Here is an 18,028-nt window from a genome sequence, read left to right on the forward strand (position 1 = left end):
GCCTGGCCACCAGAAGGCTATTTCGTTCTGGTTTGGCAAGGAGAGGTACACAGATCTGCCCTGGAAGCCATCAATCCTGAGGCTTCTAACACTAAAGACAAGAGAAGGTGGGTTCTGGGCGCAGAAGAGAGTCTAGAGGAAGAAACAGCCATTTCACGTAAAGCAACGGCTCCCGGAGCAAGATATGGGAGCCCTCATTCCTTTCACTCCGACCAAATGCTTCTAGGATTGAGGGCAGTGGTTGATCCTGGCCTTTCGGGAGAGGCAATCCCTACCATTTTGTGCTTTTTGCATAACCTCCCCTGTCACTCCCTGTCTAATTAGAGAACTAAAGTTAATGAAAATTAATCGTACACTTTCCTTCAGGATGGAGCCCCATGCGCATGGGCTTTTGTATTGAGAGGGGGCTTTCGTCAGGGGCCCCACTTGAAAGCCACTGCGGGCCATGAGCTCAGGTGTCTGACCAAACCAGATTCTAGTCTCAGTCATTCCAGAAGCTGCGTGACCCTGAGCCAGGTGCCCTCCTGCTGCCACTCCCCCAGCCCCCGGCATATGGAGAGTGGAGACAGTCCTGACACTGTCACGTGGCTAAAAGGATTAGTGACACTGGCTCAGGGTATGGGATCTAGCTAGCATTTTTACTGTTGTTATTAGTCAGCTACTAGTCCAAGGAGGAACGGATCCCACACCATCTGAAGAAAGCCTTTCAAGTTCAGAACTACGATCATTTGCACTCGGCTTTCACATAAAAAACAAACAAACAAACAAAAAACCCTCTTTCCAGCAGATAAACACCAGCCTCCAAAGTAAGTTTTTGGAGTGGTACCATCTGTAAAATTAGACTGTTGGACTTGATGGTTTCCAAAATCCTTTCCAGCTCTGACAGCTTGTGATCTACGATCCAAGTTAGAATGTCTTTATTAAGCACTTACTCTGGGTCCAGCACAGATCTAGGTGCTGCTGAGCACACACACAAAGCAGCCCTGGGCCTGTTCTCAAGGAGGACAGTCTCATTAGGAAGGTAACAATCCATACACGAATGGCGAGCAACGAGAACCCGGAACACAAATCGTACACACTTGGGAATCAAGAGAGGAGAGAAAAATGCAACCCTTGTTTTGGAGAGATTCCCCACCGTGTTCTGGAATTACGTGGGTTGCCAGTGGTCTTCTTTCAGGGTCTGGACAAAACTGCCTCCCCCTGATGTCACAAAAGAGGTGAGGAGGTGGTTCGCTCTTACTTCCATGGAGAAGAGAGATTTTCTTGGAGGAGATATTAAGTTAAGGTCCTGACTACCTATTTCCGGCAGCTGACTTGGGAGAAGTTAAAAAGCTCATAGTACTTTTCCCCACTTAGAGAAAATGGGAGAATAATCTAGGCACACTGCCCAATACCAACCCCTCTCCCTGAACTGCCCCTCATCCATCAATAAAATAAGTTTGGTATCTAAGGTTTATGAGCACCCCTACGTTAAAGCTTCACTGCCAACTGACTGTGTGGCAGCAGCCTTGGCACCGCCAGCACCAACTGGTCCTGGGTGTTCTCTGTACAAAAACACCATGTCGACCTCAGGAGGAGAGGACTGCTCTTCCCTCTAAATGCTGGATTCTTCCACATGCCTCTCAGGGGCCTTGCCATTGTGTGGAAAGGTGCCAACACCTACTCAACTGACTCTAGGACTGCCATCTGAGTTCCCACCTGTCTATTAAAAAATTACTGTGCAAACCAACTGGACTTGTCCTTTGTCACTTTGAGTGAAAGTAAAGGATACAAAGATATTGCATTAACAGGAAACGACTGCAAAAGTCTTCATCCCTAGAAATGTGACTTTGAGAACTCACAAGACTTGGGACGATGTGGAAATCTATGATCCAATCAAACCCGTACTGAGGAGAGGTTACTAAGATTTTACAGGCTGAGACGTTTTATAGGAACTAAACCGAAGCCAGCCAGATGAAGGGTCCAAGGCTGGGCTTTAGGCCAGTCCACTGGGCTTCTGAGTACTGAATCCAGGGCATCCCAAAGCTTGTGGCCTTCTCTCACTGTGGGAGCACTTAGTCATCTTTAATTTCATCCCTCATTCCCCACCGAGGTGGGAAAGTAAATCACACCCTGTATCTTGTTTCTCCCTCAAAGACAGGGTGGGAACACACAGGCTGGAGAGGGAGATGGTTCCAGTAAGCACTCTTAAGGGATGCCCTCTGGAATCGGTCTTCTCTGAGGCTGGGAAGTGTTGTTTCGCCCATGTCCTTGACTTTGAAAATGATCATCAAAACAGAGCAGATACCCAAGAGAGCTACAACATGGTGTGGGAGTGACTGATGCAGGCAGGATTGCCCCGCTCCAGTTCTGCCTCTGCATTTTACAAAGAAATGCCAAATGCGTTGAAAGTCAAATTCACATTGAAACTTTTTCATAGCAGATGTTCCAAATGGGAAATGAAGCCTGGAGGCGAGATTCAGATTATTCAGACAAAGGAAAACTAATCCCAGAGGCACTGGGGGAAAAGCTGAAAATCATCAGGATATGAGCAGGTACAATCCAGCTCTGCACCCAGTCGATCAACTACTCAATCAAACGTGTAAGGAACCCCTGCTGTGTGCCAGGCTCGTGAACGAGGGGCATGAATCAGAAGTGGGGTCTGCCTCCTGCCTTCAAGGGCCTCAGTCAGGAGGTCCGTGTGTGGCATAACGGAAAGACATCACCCCTGAGTTCGAATTCTGACTGACACTTAATAGCTGCGAGATCATGGACAAGTAACTTCACCTCTGGGAGCCTCTGCTTCCTCATCTTCAAGCGGGAATAAGAATAGCCATCCACAAGGAGGCTGTAACGAATAGATAATGCACGTGAAGTGCTTTAGCCCAGAGCCTGACACTGAGTTATCTGAACTTCAATTTCTTCATATGCAAGATGGGGATAATCAGATTCCACAGGGCTGCTTGGAAGGATTAAATGAGATGGTGCGCATGCAAAGCGTCTGGCAGGGGCATCCCCACTAAGTGGAAGCTGTCGGTGGAGGGGGCGTAAAGGCCCCGGAGCAGGGCGCAGGAACTAGCAGCTGGAGGGTACTCTGCAGACCATTTGCATCTCCGCTCGGTATAAACTATACCTCCACACCAGAAGGAGCGTTTGCAGAGACTTAGTCATTAGGGCTCATTTGGCAGGAATTTCAAGTCCACAAAACACTTAAGGCTTGCAAGTGAATACTGTCTTAGCTAAAATGAAAGCTCCAAGGAACAGAATGTCCTTCAGAAGACCTGCTATTACCCTTGCAAAGACAACACTGACTTCCCCCTTCTTTCACTGAAGGTCAGATGTTTCAGCACACGCCACACTTGTGAATTCTGGCCACAGCCCGAAGTCATTCATTTCTATAGAGCCATATTTGTTTGTTTGCGGGTGGTAATTAGGTTTGTTTGTTTATTATTTTTTTTAATCGAGGTACTGGGGATTGAACCCAGGGCCTCATGCATGCTCAGCACACATTCTACCACTGAGCTGTACTCTCCCCCCATTATAAAGCCATATTTTCAGCAAGAGGGTAGAAAATCTCAGAAGTACTTGAAGATGCCAGTTCTACTACCACGTGGCTGACACACACTGCGTGTCAATACCCCGTCTTCCAAAAATAACCCCACCGTCTACAGAAATGGAGCCACTACAAATTAGCCTGGGTTTGGGGCCGGGCTCAGAACAGTTGATTTTATGAAACTGAAATTCAAGTACATGTTGGAATGATGCAAGAGAAAAAAATTCACACTGTGTCCCTCTGTTCCATCCTATCAGTTTTCCTGACCCTTTTAGGATATTTAGCAAGCACAGGATGCCAAAGATATTTGGCCGGTGTAACAGGATCCTGGGCTTGAATTTCTCCCCCTTCTCTGGGGTTCTTCTTTCACAGTTATTTACCTAATGGAAATTTCCTCTTTTGTATCCCTGCTCCACTGAGTAATTGCTGGTGACAGTATCATTCTTGTCACCAGGGCGGATGGGACCGCACGTAACAGCAAGGGGGAGAGAAGCCACGGCATCTGCAGTGTGAGGGACAGTCCTGCCTTCTTCCAATGCAAGACGGTAGGGCTGCCAGTCTCAGCCACCAGCACAGGTCCCATTCTGATCGGCAGTGCTGGCACCAGGCTCTGCTGGAATGTGTAAACTCAGAAACCCTGGCTCTACCGTGTCTGGAGCGGGTCCCCAGGAACTCTGTGGGAGCTGCCACGGTACAGTTAAAAGGCAGGGCAAAGGAGTCAGATTCTTCCTCTGCCACTTACTAAATATGCATCTGGTGAAAGCTGCTTAACTTTCCAGAACTTCAGTTTGGTTCTACAGAAAACCACGCTCAAGGGCTGCTCTGAAGGGTTAAAGAGATAATGCAAAACATAGGGGCATGGCGTCTGGCACACAGGAGGCCACCAGCTTCTACAAGTTTCTCACGAGCAGTCAGAAGGCTTAAACTTCAGGGTCATTTTCAACCCTGCCAGTCCACTAGTACGAAAACCTCCTTCAAGTCATGTAAGGCCTAAGTCACTTCAAAATTAAGGTCTTCACCACTTCACTCTGTTTCGTATTGTTAAATACCCACAGTTAAGGATGATTCTGAGTGTGAATTCTGCCCGGATGTTGGAAAACCCTTCTGTGATACTTGTGACCAGGGCAGAGTTAAAAGAGAATGGGCCTGACAAGCAGCGGGTCTCTGTCCCCGACACGAGGCAGACCGAACAGCTAGTCCTCACTCAGCCAGATGGCGGAGGGCGCGGGCTGGGGCTGGGGACAGGTATTAGAAAAAAGCATGGAACAAGCTGAGGTTTGGCAAGAAAGAGGCACTTCTGGACCCCCGATCTCTATCCGCTAGACATGGAGCAGGTTGGTCTGCTTTCAGTTCTACTTGGTTCTGATTATGTATGGCCTTTAAGGCAGAAAGAGAACGGGGAAAGAATCTAGAAGAGAGACTCTGAATGAGAATAATAAAGACATTTTAAAGCTAGCGCTGGGGAAAAAAAAAAAACCAAAAAAACCTAAGACTGGCATTCTACTCCGGCCAACGTGCCCCAGCCCGTGACCTTGCTTTTTTGCGGGGGTGGGAGGGGCGGGGAGGTTTTTGGCCTCTGGAGACCTAAAAGCCCTCCTACCCCAAGAAATACACCATGTTGCTATTTCACGGGTAAACACGCATCAGGCAACAGGCACTCCTTTTCAGTTAAGAAACAAAGTTATCTGAAGCCACCCAGAGTTTCTCAGCACACAAGGTCTAAATCCAAGCACCAAAGCCAGACCTCAAGACTGTCCTGGTTCTTAACCGGCCCAAGACGCACGCCTGCTGAACTGGCAAGTCTCTCCTGCTCTTCTGCAACTCTGACCCCACTGTGAACTCAGATGTTGTTTCAGATTAATCTAGCTCAGAGTGGTTTGAAGCACTCTCGTAATAGGATTTTACTTTTTCTTTAAAAAGGGTTGGGAGAGTTTGCTCTAAGGCTAAAGCAGAGACACAAACAGAATACACACGCGTCGCATCAGGAAGACCGATTTTCAACAGATGAGTGTCACGGTTTAGTCAAGTCCAATTTTCCCTGTTTTTTTCCCTACACCAATTAAAAGGATCCTGTGGGCAGGACGACTCTAAACCCAGCTGTGACGGGGTGGTGTCCTAGCTTCAGCTCTGCATCAGCGAGGCCTCCGGTAGGCTTTTCCCCAGGAGCGGTAGGGGACCGTGCTGGGGAGCCAGGCATCGCTTGTCTACCGCTGAAAACCCCTTGAGGCCTGTGCAGAGAAGGCAGTGTTGGGTTTGCAGACAATCAGTGCTAGTCAAGGGGAATAAGCATTCCCACCCACAAGACCCCCATCAGCCATGCTAACAAGGTTTCTCAATATGCATAAATGGCGCGTGCCTCAGTATGAACCATGCGAGAGACTGTGATGGGGGAAGAGTCCTCTCTGAGGTGGTCACACCATAGTGCCTGATTTGGCAGATGAATTATTTCAACACTAGAAAAGCACAAAGGCTTAAATAGCAAGGAGCCCTGATCCCAACTCTGTCACTAGTGTCAGCTGGGTGAACATGAGCAAAGCACACAGTCTTTAGGGATCAGGGCCTTCATCCATAAAACAGGGAGGATGCTACCCACAGAGTTGCTGGGTTAATCCATGACACCTTGGTTTTAAAAGTACTTGGGGAAAAAACACAGAGCAATGTGTCAATGCCAAGGGTTATTACTGCAAATCCTATTCTTTTTTCTAATGAGTGCTCCACCCCCTTTCCTCCCCAATTGCATCCTGCATGTCTCATCCTGTAATATAGGAGTTACCTTATACCTGTTCTGGAACAAAGGAAAGCATAAAGAAGTCAATCATAGACTGAAATCTCAAAATGCAGGAATTTAGAAATGAAACAAAACATTTCACAATAGGAAAAAAGCTCAAGCTTATCTCATTCTCACGAGGCTCCATTCTTGTAAAGTACTTTGTATTTCACACAAATAGATATATTCTCTTTAATGCCAAATGCCTGGGAAGAAGGGAGAAGGGCGACATCATGGAGTACGATCACGGGTGCCAGGCGCCAGTCCCAGTGGGGCTGCTTGCTGCACAAGTCAGGTGTGCTCCCAGGCTTTGAAATATCTTGATGACGTTTTTTAGAAAGAAATCTGTGCCCAACTAGTGTCTTCAAATAAATGAAATTTTAAGTGAGTATGTAGCAGAATAGGCAAAGGAGAGCTTCCAACCACTGAAGACCATAGTGTAACTTCTAGAACTATAAACACAGGCCAACCATGTTTACTGCCTATCAGGCGTTGTTCTAACGGTCTGACATCTATGAAGTCATTTATTAGTTTAATCCCCACAACAACCCTGTGAAGGGGACCCTATTATTATCCAGTTGTACAGAAGAAACTGGAAAGACCATGGGTGGGGGGATGAATGAAACAGGATAGGGAAGTTAAGAGACACAAGCTTCGAGCTACAAAGTAAATAAGTCACGGGGATAAAATGTTCAGCGTGGGGAATACAGTCAATAATAATGTAATGTTTTTGTATGGTGACAGGTGACAGCTAGACTGGAATGTGCTCATTTTTAAATGCATAGAAATATCAAATCACTAAGCTGTGCACCAAGAAATGTAAATCAATTACACTTCAACAAACAAACAAGCAAACAAATAAACCTGAAGGAAAAGAGATCAGATTTGTGGTTACCAGAGGCAGAGGGCGGGGAAAGGGGGAACTGGGTGAATGAAATTCCAGTTATAACATAAATAAGCACCTGAGCTATAAGGTACAGCGTGATTAATACAGTTACCACTGCTGCATGTTGTATACGAGAGTTGTTAAGAGGGTAAAGCCTAGGGGTTCTCATCACAAGGAAAAGTATTTTTTCTCTCTTTTACTTTGTATCCATATGAGATGATGGATCTTCAGTAAATGTGCGGTGGTCATCATTTCATGTGTGTAATATGTCAGTCAAATCACTAGGCTGTACACCTTACACTGATGGTGTTATATGTCAATTATATCTCGGTAAAACTAGAAGAAAAAAAAAGAAAGAAATTGGAAAGACCATGATCATCTCCAACAGAAGTCTGCTTAGCTGCTAAGCGTCTACTTTCATTTGATACTGGGTAGTCTAGGGGGAGAGCCCAACTGCGCTGTTTGCTGTCAACTCTGCGGACAATTCCTTCCTAAATGCCAGAGAAAATCTTATAGACACACCAGGTAGATGTCTTTCTTTTCCCAAGCAGTGGTGATGACAAAGGAAGGAAGCTGAGAGAAGTGTAAAGGTTTCTGAAAAAATGACATGGAAATCTCTGGATAAGAAAGGTCAGGCTCCAATCCCCTTTCTTGATCAATACCCCAGCTCAGACACCCTGGCCCTTTCCATCACCCACACTTTGCCCTAGGCCATGCTGCCTAACACCCACCTCCTCCTTTCCCCAAAGCTATCACTCTCACATCTGAAAGGGTCCCAGATAAAGAGGAGGGTCTGTGAATGTCCATGACACAGATCACATTACAGCACATCAGATCACGGTGCTAGTGGACCATTTACAGCTGGGAATGAAGATGGAAGCCAAGCTGAGGTGGGGACTGGGACCAGTGATTCAAGAGCTCCTGCCTGCCGAGAAGAGGTCTGCTCCTCCACCCAGCTTCTCACGGAAGGATTTCTGAAGGAGGTGGAACACCAAAACTACAAGATTCACTTCATCAGAGCTGGTCTGGTCACACAAATCTCACTGCAGAAAGAAGCTGCTGCTCAGGCAAGGGCTGTGTTATGTATCCGTAAAGGACACGTGCAGATAGAGATATAAGAGGGGTGGGCGATGGGGGGGGGGTGAAAGCAAAGAGGATTATGGGGAAAGAATATGCAGAAACCATGCTGTGCCGCTGGGGTAAGATGAATTCATCCAGCTCGGTCTTCATACCTTTTCTCTCCATCTTTGCTGCTCCCCTGCTATCCCCACCCCCAAATCTAAGAGGAGTACAGCACTCAGTAGAAAGTAAGGTGCTGTTTCTTCCAACTAAGTAATGTTTTATGGGGGTGGCGGGATAGAGCTAGATGTACAAGGCCCACACCTCACTTGTTGGGCAGCAGCAAGTGTGATGAATGCTAAGTAAGACCGCAGACGGGGTACTGGCCTTCAGCATCTGGCAGAGCAAGGGAGGCTGAGCCTCTCCTGGGGGGTTGGGATGTGGAAGTCACTCAGCTCCAAGGTACTTAAGTCCTGTCTCATATCTCCTGAGACCTGGTTTGATCCCAGGCGAATGAAAGGCCATAGGAAGGTTGTTTCTAAAACAGACTGAAATGGGGGGAGGGTATAGCTCAGTGGTAGAGTGCTTGCCTGGCACGCACAAGGTCCTGGGTTCAAATCCCAGCACCTCCATTAAAAATAAGTAAGTGAAAAAAAAAAAAAGTACCTTCCGCCTAAAACAAACCCAAATGTTCTCACTTTTTAGATGGACTAAAATTTGAAAACTGCAATTTAGCTATCTTTGCCTGGAATGTCCCTTGGATTTCTCTGTGGCCTTTCAGAGGGCATTCTTACCTCTACTATCCTTCCCCCTCACAAAAGATGACCTGGGAGAGGACATTTAGAATTCACACCTGTCTGCTTCCTGCAGGTCTGGTGTTTGTGAAGCCTGCTGAATTAGCCATTCCCAGGTTAACAGACTTCAGGCCTAAAAAACAAGTCCTGGAATGAGGAAGAAAACACAATCCATGTGACTCAAAAGCTGCCCCTGCAAAGGTGACTTAATGGGCCTATTCTGATGTTCTGTGTTGCTTTTAATAGAAAACCCTCAATTACTAGAAAGATGGAAAAATAGGGGCTCTGGTTCATTGTACTTTCTACTTAGAGCTAATTAACCCTTATTTGTAAAAAAAAAAAAAAAAAAAAATCAGCCATTTTCTTGCCTAAACGGTTTAGAACTGATTCTTCAGGACTAAGCTTTCTTAGGAGCTCTGTTATAATCTCAGGAGTTAAAGCTGATACAGTTTCTACCTCCCACACACATTCCCTTCCACTGTCCATCCTTCCTCAAGATTCTTCTCTTTAAGCACCAGGCTTTGATCTTTACTGAAACAGAAGTCCCTCTGGGAAACTCTTGCTGTTATATACCCTTCACTGCAAATGAAAAGCTCAGAGTATATGTTCTGCAGGGAGGTACACATGAGGGGAAATCAAAGCCCCGAGGATTTGAAAGTAGAAGGAAGAAGAAATGTAAATCCTTTCTGGAGAAAAATACTATCAGGCAGAGTCTCTGAAACTTTTCTTACACAATGCTGAGCATTCAGTAAAAATTGCCAGATATGGAAGTCAAACAAAATGACTGAAAACTAAGAAATAGAACCCAGACAAGATCAGTCACCAGTGATCCAGACATTAGAGTTATTACACACAGAGTTTAAAATAGAATGATAGTAACCTTCAAAAAAATTTATAGAAAGACAGAATTTTATCAGAGAACTCAAATTAAGATGTTAAAAGATAGATGAAAACAGTAGAGTAGATAGAGCACCAAAAAGAATTAATGAACTAGAAAATAGGTCAGCAGAAAATATCCAGATCAAAGCATGAAGAAAAACAAGAGCATAAAAGACAAATGGGACAGTGCCAGGGTTCAGTAAAATATCTTTCAGAGATATAGGTGAAATAAAGATGTTTTCAGGGGATAAAAGGGCAGGGTGGTTAATGGAGGCAAAGTGTTATTAGGACCTTGCATTATCTGCAAAGAAACAAAGTAAAGATGGGACAAATAAATACTCTGTGACCCAGTAACTCTGCTCCTCAGTGTATAACGGAGAGGCTATACACGTGCACCAGATAACATGAACAAGAATGTTAACAGCGACATTGGTCACAATAGCAAAACACTGGAACAATCCAAACGTCTAACAGTAACATAGATAAACTGTGACACATTCATACAGTGGAATACTATATAGCTGTGAAGATGAATGAGCTACAGATACATATACCAACATGGATGGACCTCCAAAATGTACTGCTGAGTTTTAAAAAAGGTCACAAGAGGTATATTTAGTCTGCTTTTGTAGATAAATTTAAAACAGGCAGAATTATAAATACATTATTTGGGGGCACATACAAATATGATAAAAGTATATACAGAAAAGAAAGACGTGATTAACACAAATTTCAGGGCAAAGATTACCTCAGGATGTGAAGTGAAGGAAAGAAATGTAACCATGGAGGCTTCAAAAATAGTAATATATTCTATTGCATTAATGTAACATTCTAGGATAGTCTATTAGTATATGATGTCATTTAAGCTATTCATTTGATTGTCCTTTAAAGTATACACACACTACATAATATTCCATTATTTCATAATTTAAAATTTTTTATGGAATTTGTTTTCTAAACATGCCACCAAAGTCAGAATTCATTTTTAAAAATAAAAATTAACTTCTTAAAAATTATGCCTGTATTTGAAATACCACCATATTATATTCAAAAACATCAAAACCAGAATGTTTTCTAAATTTGCCAAGCAGGCAGCGAAAGAGAAAAAACAGAAAGTACGATCTAAGGGAAAAAGTAATTTGAATAGCCATTTATTAGAATCTTGTATAAAACTTCTCATTGCAATGATGGAGACAAAAGCAAACATGGAAAGATCCTTTCTCCATTCAATACCTTCCTTCTTCCATGAAAAGCAAGGAAAATCTTAGAAATGAACCACTCAGCAAAAGGACGAGAAGCTGACTAAAAAGTAGTGGAGAGAAATGAGTCGAGTCAGCCACAGAGACTTGAACCTCTTCTCTTCAAATACACGCTACAAGTTGGTAACATGTGACTTTCATTTCATTTCTAGTCTAGAGTTGAACTGTCCAATAAGGTGACCACATGCCACAGGAAGCTAAAATGTGCATTTAAAATATGATCAGTACAAGTTATGTGGTATAAATATGAAATACATACTGGAATTCAAAGATTTAAGGTGAAAAGAATGTAAAACACCTCAATTATTTTTACATACTGATTACAAATTGAAAGGATAATATTTCGGACACAATGGGCTAAATAAAAATATTAAAAATAATTTCATCTATTTGTTTTTATTCTTTTAATGTGACTACCAGACTATTTTAAAATTATAATTGTGGTTCACATTGTATCTCACTTGGATAGTGGTGGTTTAGAAGTCTGACTCTAAAATAAAATGTTTAAGGACACAGCTTATGAGATTAAACTCAAAAGGTACCCAAGTCCTAGACTTCAGTTAATTCTTAGATAATAAATAATATCTCGCAAATGATTGCTATTCACTTGAGCACAGAATAATAGATTTAAGAAGAAAGGCCTCTGTTACTCAAGATGGAAATACCCAGTAGGAAGGTGGGGAGAAAGCTGACTACGAGGACACACCCCCATCCCTGCTACTCTTATCGCCCCCCACCCATCAGGAGTGGCTCCAAGTCCACGAGGGTTCAGCTCCAGGTCGGCAGCGCGTATGCGCCCTTGCCTGTCCCCGCATACAACCTGCAGGGTGACCTCTCCTGTTCCCCTTCTGAGTGGAGCTTTATTAGTATGGGTATCTGATTGTCAGGTAAGCAAGCTGTATCCGGTTTCCTCATGAGGCTAGACGGGCTGCAGCAGGCAATGCTAAAAGGCTCAGACTGCATGCTCCCGGGACACGGAGCCACTGAAGTCTGGTCATCTTTGCACCACTGCCACCTAGACAGTGCCTGGAACACTGTTAGAGCGAAAGATCTGCTTTGCATTCCTTTTCAACTCATTAACACCTAACCCCATTCCCACTATACAGAAACAACAGATTCTACTTAACTAAGGAGAAAACCCCCTCTTTTCTCCTCCTTCACCTTAAATTGAGTAAGTGGGCTGACCATTTCCTAAATCTAGACCCTTCCTCTGTGCTCTCATAAGACCCTGTCTTGGGGTGAGGGTATAGCTCAGTGGTAGAGCACATGCTTACACGAGGTCCTGGGTTCAACCCCTAGCACGTCTGAGACAGACAGATAGACAGACAGATAGATAGATAGATAGGTAGGTAGGTAGGTAGATAAAAATGACCCTGTCATGGGTATCACTAAATCAAGCATCTCTTCTCTTGTATCTTCGCTCTTTCTTGCCTCTTCTTTCAGCCTGACAAATACAATTGAATCTGTTCAATCTTAAAAATGTCTTCCTTTAACTTTCCCGTCCCTTCAAGTTATTATTCATCCATTTTCCTCCCTCTGTGGTCCTATCTTCTAAAAGAGTGCTGTACACTTGTTGCCACCACTGTCTCTTTTTCTGTTAAACAAAGGTTCTGAAGGCATGTACCTATAACAAATAACACAGATCTAATGGTGTCCCTCAATACCCTTAAGTTTGGACATAACTGGAACCACAGGGGAACATATTTAGCAGCAGTTGAGGACTAATTTCTTAGCACCTCTCCCAGATCAGCAGGAGTTCAGGTATGTTCCTGGGCCGCAGGTGTTAACACGAGCTTAAGGCTGTATCCTTAAGAGGCAGCATCTAGAGAAGAAAATAAAAACCATCTGAAGTCCAAGGCAAAAGATGAGAAACAAGACAGAAAGAACTCCCTGAGATGGATGGAACCATTACCATGTCTTTTCACATCGTGCCTGTGGCTTTACAGATGGACAAGAACGGAGTCTTCCAGAGGCTCCTGAACCTTAACGGCGGCTTTTAAGTCTACGCAAGGGTCAGAGAGACAAGAAAACAGGGATTCACTGCCTTGGATGTTTCTTAGTCTTCAGATAAGTGCCTTCAACTTCCTATGCTGGCAAAAGAAGAGTGCCAAATGAACTTCAGAACTTCACAGAACAAGATGAGAAAATAAAATTAGGAGACTGCTCCTTTGGAGGAAAAAAAATAAACATTCTAGGAATTCACTGAAAGGAGCCCTTTAAGTTCAAAGCAGAGAGAAGCTTGCTGAAGGCACACTCAGTTCTGTGACTGTCTTGTCCTTTGTATCCGTGGGGCAGGGACAGGGCCTGGCACAGGGTATGGATGGGCACGTGACAGTGCCACCTCGGGGACTGACAGGTGCTGCTCCCCCGCATGAACCCAGACTGAACCCACAGGAGCTCTGGGGATAAATGACCACAAAGACCGCTCACCAGTTTGACTAGAAAGTCTGTGTTTCCAAAAATGTGCTCTTTTTCACCCCCGCAGCTCTGTGTGCTAGTAACTTTTCTCATGTTGAATCTCATGTTGCATCTGGTTAAGAACTGTGCTGATCATTTTTTATCTGTTCTATATATTAAGTGCCAGAGGGTATCAAGGAGACCAAGAGATTCTGGCTAAGCATTCTCTTTCAGACATTTTAATGTGTGCATATTGCTGTATCTGTGCACGCAATTCACAGAGTCTATATTTATGACAGCCACAAGTCAGGCAGAGACACCCAGAGGAAAACAGGAGAGGAAACCAGAGGAGTTCTGGAGTCACACATTTGGGTTCAAATTCTGGCTTCATTTACTGCCTCTGTGATTCTAGGCAGCTTCTCAGAGTCCTATCTGTAAACTGAGATCATGCCTAACTCCTGGGGTCAGTCTGTTCCTTCCTCCTTTCATTTCTCCCTTCCTATCAACAAAAGCTTACTTTGGATCAACTATGTGCCAAGCACTGTTCTAAGGACTGGGGATGCAGCAGTGAAAAAACAGACCAACCTTGTGGCCCTCTTGGGATTTATATTCTAGTTGCACAGACCATAAATAATACACACACATAAAATGAAAGCAGTAGTAAATGTTAAGTGAGAAACAAAGCAAGGAGGGAGGATAAGAGGTGCTGCTAGAGGGGGGTGCGATTTTAGATGGGGAGGGGCACCAGGAAGAGCCTCATGACAAAGTGATGTTTGGATACAGAAAATGCAGGCGAAAACCACGTGGTTACAGACCACTCTAGGCAGAGAACTGCGGGTGCAGAGGCACTGAGGCGGCAGTTTTGAGGCAGAGGGCTGAGCAACAGCAAGCAGGCTGGAGTGATGGAGCTGAGTGAGGTGGGGAGTGCCACATGGGTAAGAGACGGGGTCAGAAAGGTACGGGGAGGGGCCAGACCACGTGCCCCTTATAAATCACTGCACAGACTTAAATTTTCTATGCAGAGTGAAGTGGGAAGCCACAGGAGGGGGCTGAGTAGAAGAAGTGACATTTGCTGTACTGAGCGCCGCTGTGAGATGTGGGGAGGGAAGGGTGGACGCAGAAGTCGCTACAATAAACGGGGTGGGGATGAGCACTGGGATGGTGGGGAAGCAGCGGGCGGGCAGGAGGGGGATGTTCCCAGATGGTACAGCTGACAGGATGTGCTGAGTCAAGGATGACTCCAAGGTATCTGAGCAGCTGGAAGACGGGTTAAAAAGGTATAAAGTGCCTAGCATTGTGTCGGGCACACAGGAAATAATCAAAACATTAACACTTTACATTTAAAACTTTCGGTGCCGATTCAGAACACAGGCATCCAAAATGGGGTGAGTAGGCTATGCTAGAGCTAGGAGATATTTGCAGAGAAAAATGTCTGATGAGAATATATTCAGCAGCTGGCTCTATGGTGCTAACACCCCAACACTGGTTAACTTCCACCAAAAGATGGAACACTTCTCATCCACTAATTATTTACCTGTTTGAGATGAGGGGGTGAGATGCCAACATGGACTTCACATGGTCAGTGAGTGATGGATGCAGAACCATGTTTCCCCATCAAACATAAAGGCTCCATGGAAAAGGGCAATAGACTATGTGGTAAGAACACAGGGAAATTTTAAAGAAACAGTATTCCATGTCACATATAAATTTCTCCAAGTCCTATGACCGTGACTCAGTCCACTGAGTCCACCAGGACACAAGTGGCAACTCACAAATGCTCAAGCTCTGGGTGGTCAAACCACCACAGAGCAGGCCCCAAGGTGAGCTGGGAGAGGGACAGGAGATTCCATTCATGATGGACATTTTATCAGGTTTTACTCAAGGAATCTCTTCTTTACCATATTTGCCAAGCAGCCCAACCTAAGTTCAATCTTGAGAGTCAAGGGACCCAATCCTTCTCCCACCCCAAGAGCTGGGGCAGACTCCATCCAGCACCATAACTTTGAGCGTAGGGAAAACACTAAGGCACAGAGTTCCAAGGCGTCAACAGGGGACCTATGTAGCCTTAATCTGAACACCAGTGGAGAAACAGTAGCCATTCCTACCTCAAGATAAAAGTCCCCTTTGAATCCCACATGAAAAACTAAAATTCCAAATCAAAATTTAGTCACGGTTATTTGCCTTGAGTGGAAACAGGAAAGGAGGGATTCTCAGAGGAAAAACCTACTGATTGGAGTGGCTGGGAGCAGGGCAAAGTTGGGGGAATACATTCCTGTATATACTGCGCTCTTCCCTCTCAAACTGAGGCCATGTCTGTGCAGCTTTGTCTAAAGAAAATGGCGAAACAGCTTAAAGGACTGATCAAACGGGGTCAGATAAGTTAACTTCCCAAAACATGGTTTGGGGTCAATGACAAACATTCCATCTGTCGCGCTCTAAATTATGCAGAAAAGCATGATTGAAGAAAAGTGCCCATGACCTCCCCTCTTCCTGCCTCTCTAGCCCAGCTGTTTTAACTGAGGTCTAAACGCCTTCTTCCTTTAACAAGGACCCTGAGTTTGTTTGTCTGGGCTTCGGGGAGGTTGCTTTTCTGCTACGTCTAAATGGAGATACTAGATTAACTGGAAATGCCGGAGGCAGTCCATGACTTAGCACTGGACAGAGTCACTCTGACCAGAAAGAATGGCTTGGCTGGATTTGCAATCTACCTGCTGTGAACGAACGGGCTATGATTTGGTTTTAGCTCTGATTATATAAAAAGCAAGTCAAGTTTGCATTCTTTTTCCAGATGGGGTAGGGCCTGTTGATTTTGTTTTGACCCACCCCTGCCTCAAAGGTGCAAATACTCTACCCACGTACATAATAATACTTGCAAAACATTAACAGTTAACATTATATGTATGCAGATTATGGTCCTATCATGACAACGATACTAGGCTTCAAAAGTGACAAATTCAGTGAGGACTCTACCCCTTGAAATTCACTTATAATCAGTAAGGGAAGAGGAAGGGGAAACAAAGGGATGTAAAATGGCAGACCAGTCTTTTCCCGAATAAACTGGTTGATGGAGTGGCGTGCTTTCTGGTCCTAGTAGCCTGTAGCCTCAGCACTGGTGCCACTGAGCCACCTCCCCAAGGCCGCTGCTCCACCTCCCTTAGCCCCTCCTGCTTGGGCTGCCCCTGCGTGCCCTCCTGTGCCCACCATTTCCTGGCCACATGGTAAACATCTCCTTGACATCAAGAATTGGGCGAGGGCCTTCCTTCCCAGGTACAAAGGTCCGCCCCACCGTTATCCCCACCCCTCCCCACCCTCCGCCCCGGCCCCGCACAGACGTCCGTCCTGGCACCTGAAGACTTCCACGCACATATTTATTTATGGGACCTTCTCCTGTGCTGGGCCATGACCCAGAAGGGGGAAGACTTTGTTTTATTCATGTTTCTCTCCCCTGTGTTTCACACAAGAGCCTGGCATTTTCAGTTGTTCAGACAGTTGTGAACTTACTGTGTAGGCATAACAAATAATAGATTTGCTCATATGAGGGTATGCTTTTGGTTGTGTAGGTCTATATTTAGCCAGCTCTGGGTGTGGGGCTTGGAACAATGTTAAAATGCCTTCAATAAGTGTCTCCGATGGGGTTAGAGTATTTTCTGGTTCTCAGCCACACTGTGGCTGGATGGTGTAACACCTACAAAAGAACTAACCACACAACAGAGGGTCCTACAGGAAAGGACTTTAAGTGGTGATTCAAAATCTCAGCACCACCTTGAGAAAGTAGCTGTATGTGGTTAATTCCTGCAAATACGACACTGTAGACGTGCCCATGAACGAAGCCCACTGAACAGGGTGCGACTTTTGCACTGGGCGGGGCCAGGAGGGTAGGTTCTGAGTCAGAGAACCTGGTTCCCAGCCCAGCTCTCTTCACAGCCTTGGGCAAGTTATGCAATTTCTCTGAGCTTCGATGTCCTCATGTGTAAACAAGTCCATTCGTGTGAAGACTCTGAACAGTACCTGGTACACGGTGAAGCAGTCAGTAAATATTAGCTAGCAGCAATTTTAAAGATACCCATTCAACTACTAGCTCAAATTTAAAACTCCCCTCACCTGTGCAATCTGCATTGCGTCTACCTCATATTTACAGCAACACTGAGGAATCGAGGTTGATGGAATTAAAGTTTTAACACTTACGGTAAGAATACACTAACATATTCCACACGGTCAATTTAATTACCCCACTATTTCAAGAGTTGCATGACATTGAACAAGCTCCTGGCCAGTTCTGAGAACAGATTATGTGAGACAAAAGGCAAGGAAATACAAAATTAACATTGTGGTTACTGCTTATCAGAACACAGACAAAGCCAGATACACCAGCAGTCCTCAACCAAGGAAACAGGTTGCTGGCTTCTGATTGGAATTTCCTCAGATTGTTACCATGTAGTACAAGACTAATCTAAA

General features: G+C 44.8%; 1 protein-coding gene across 12 annotated transcripts in view; it reads right to left on the reverse strand.

Annotated features, from left to right (window-relative positions):
* Positions 1-18,028, reverse strand: part of VPS13D (vacuolar protein sorting 13 homolog D) — a 225,281-nt gene that overhangs the window by 49,081 nt on the left and 158,172 nt on the right. The window contains exons 65-66 of one of the 12 annotated variants that reach the window (XM_074377401.1): positions 15,108-15,222; positions 12,914-12,998 (exon numbers count right to left, since the gene is read on the reverse strand). The exons of 7 other annotated variants lie outside the window; for them this stretch is intronic. In XM_074377401.1, the coding sequence (XP_074233502.1) occupies positions 15,145-15,222 (78 nt within the window). In that variant the 3' untranslated portion in view covers positions 12,914-12,998; positions 15,108-15,144. Of the gene's footprint in view, positions 1-9,097; positions 9,186-12,912; positions 12,999-15,107; positions 15,223-18,028 lie in introns of those variants that run through there. 4 more of the 12 variants (XR_012511450.1, XR_012511451.1, XM_074377402.1 and 1 more) reach the window with 4 other exon arrangements.

This window comes from Camelus bactrianus, chromosome 13 (assembly GCF_048773025.1).
Source record: "Camelus bactrianus isolate YW-2024 breed Bactrian camel chromosome 13, ASM4877302v1, whole genome shotgun sequence".
Lineage (NCBI taxonomy): Eukaryota > Metazoa > Chordata > Mammalia > Artiodactyla > Camelidae > Camelus > Camelus bactrianus.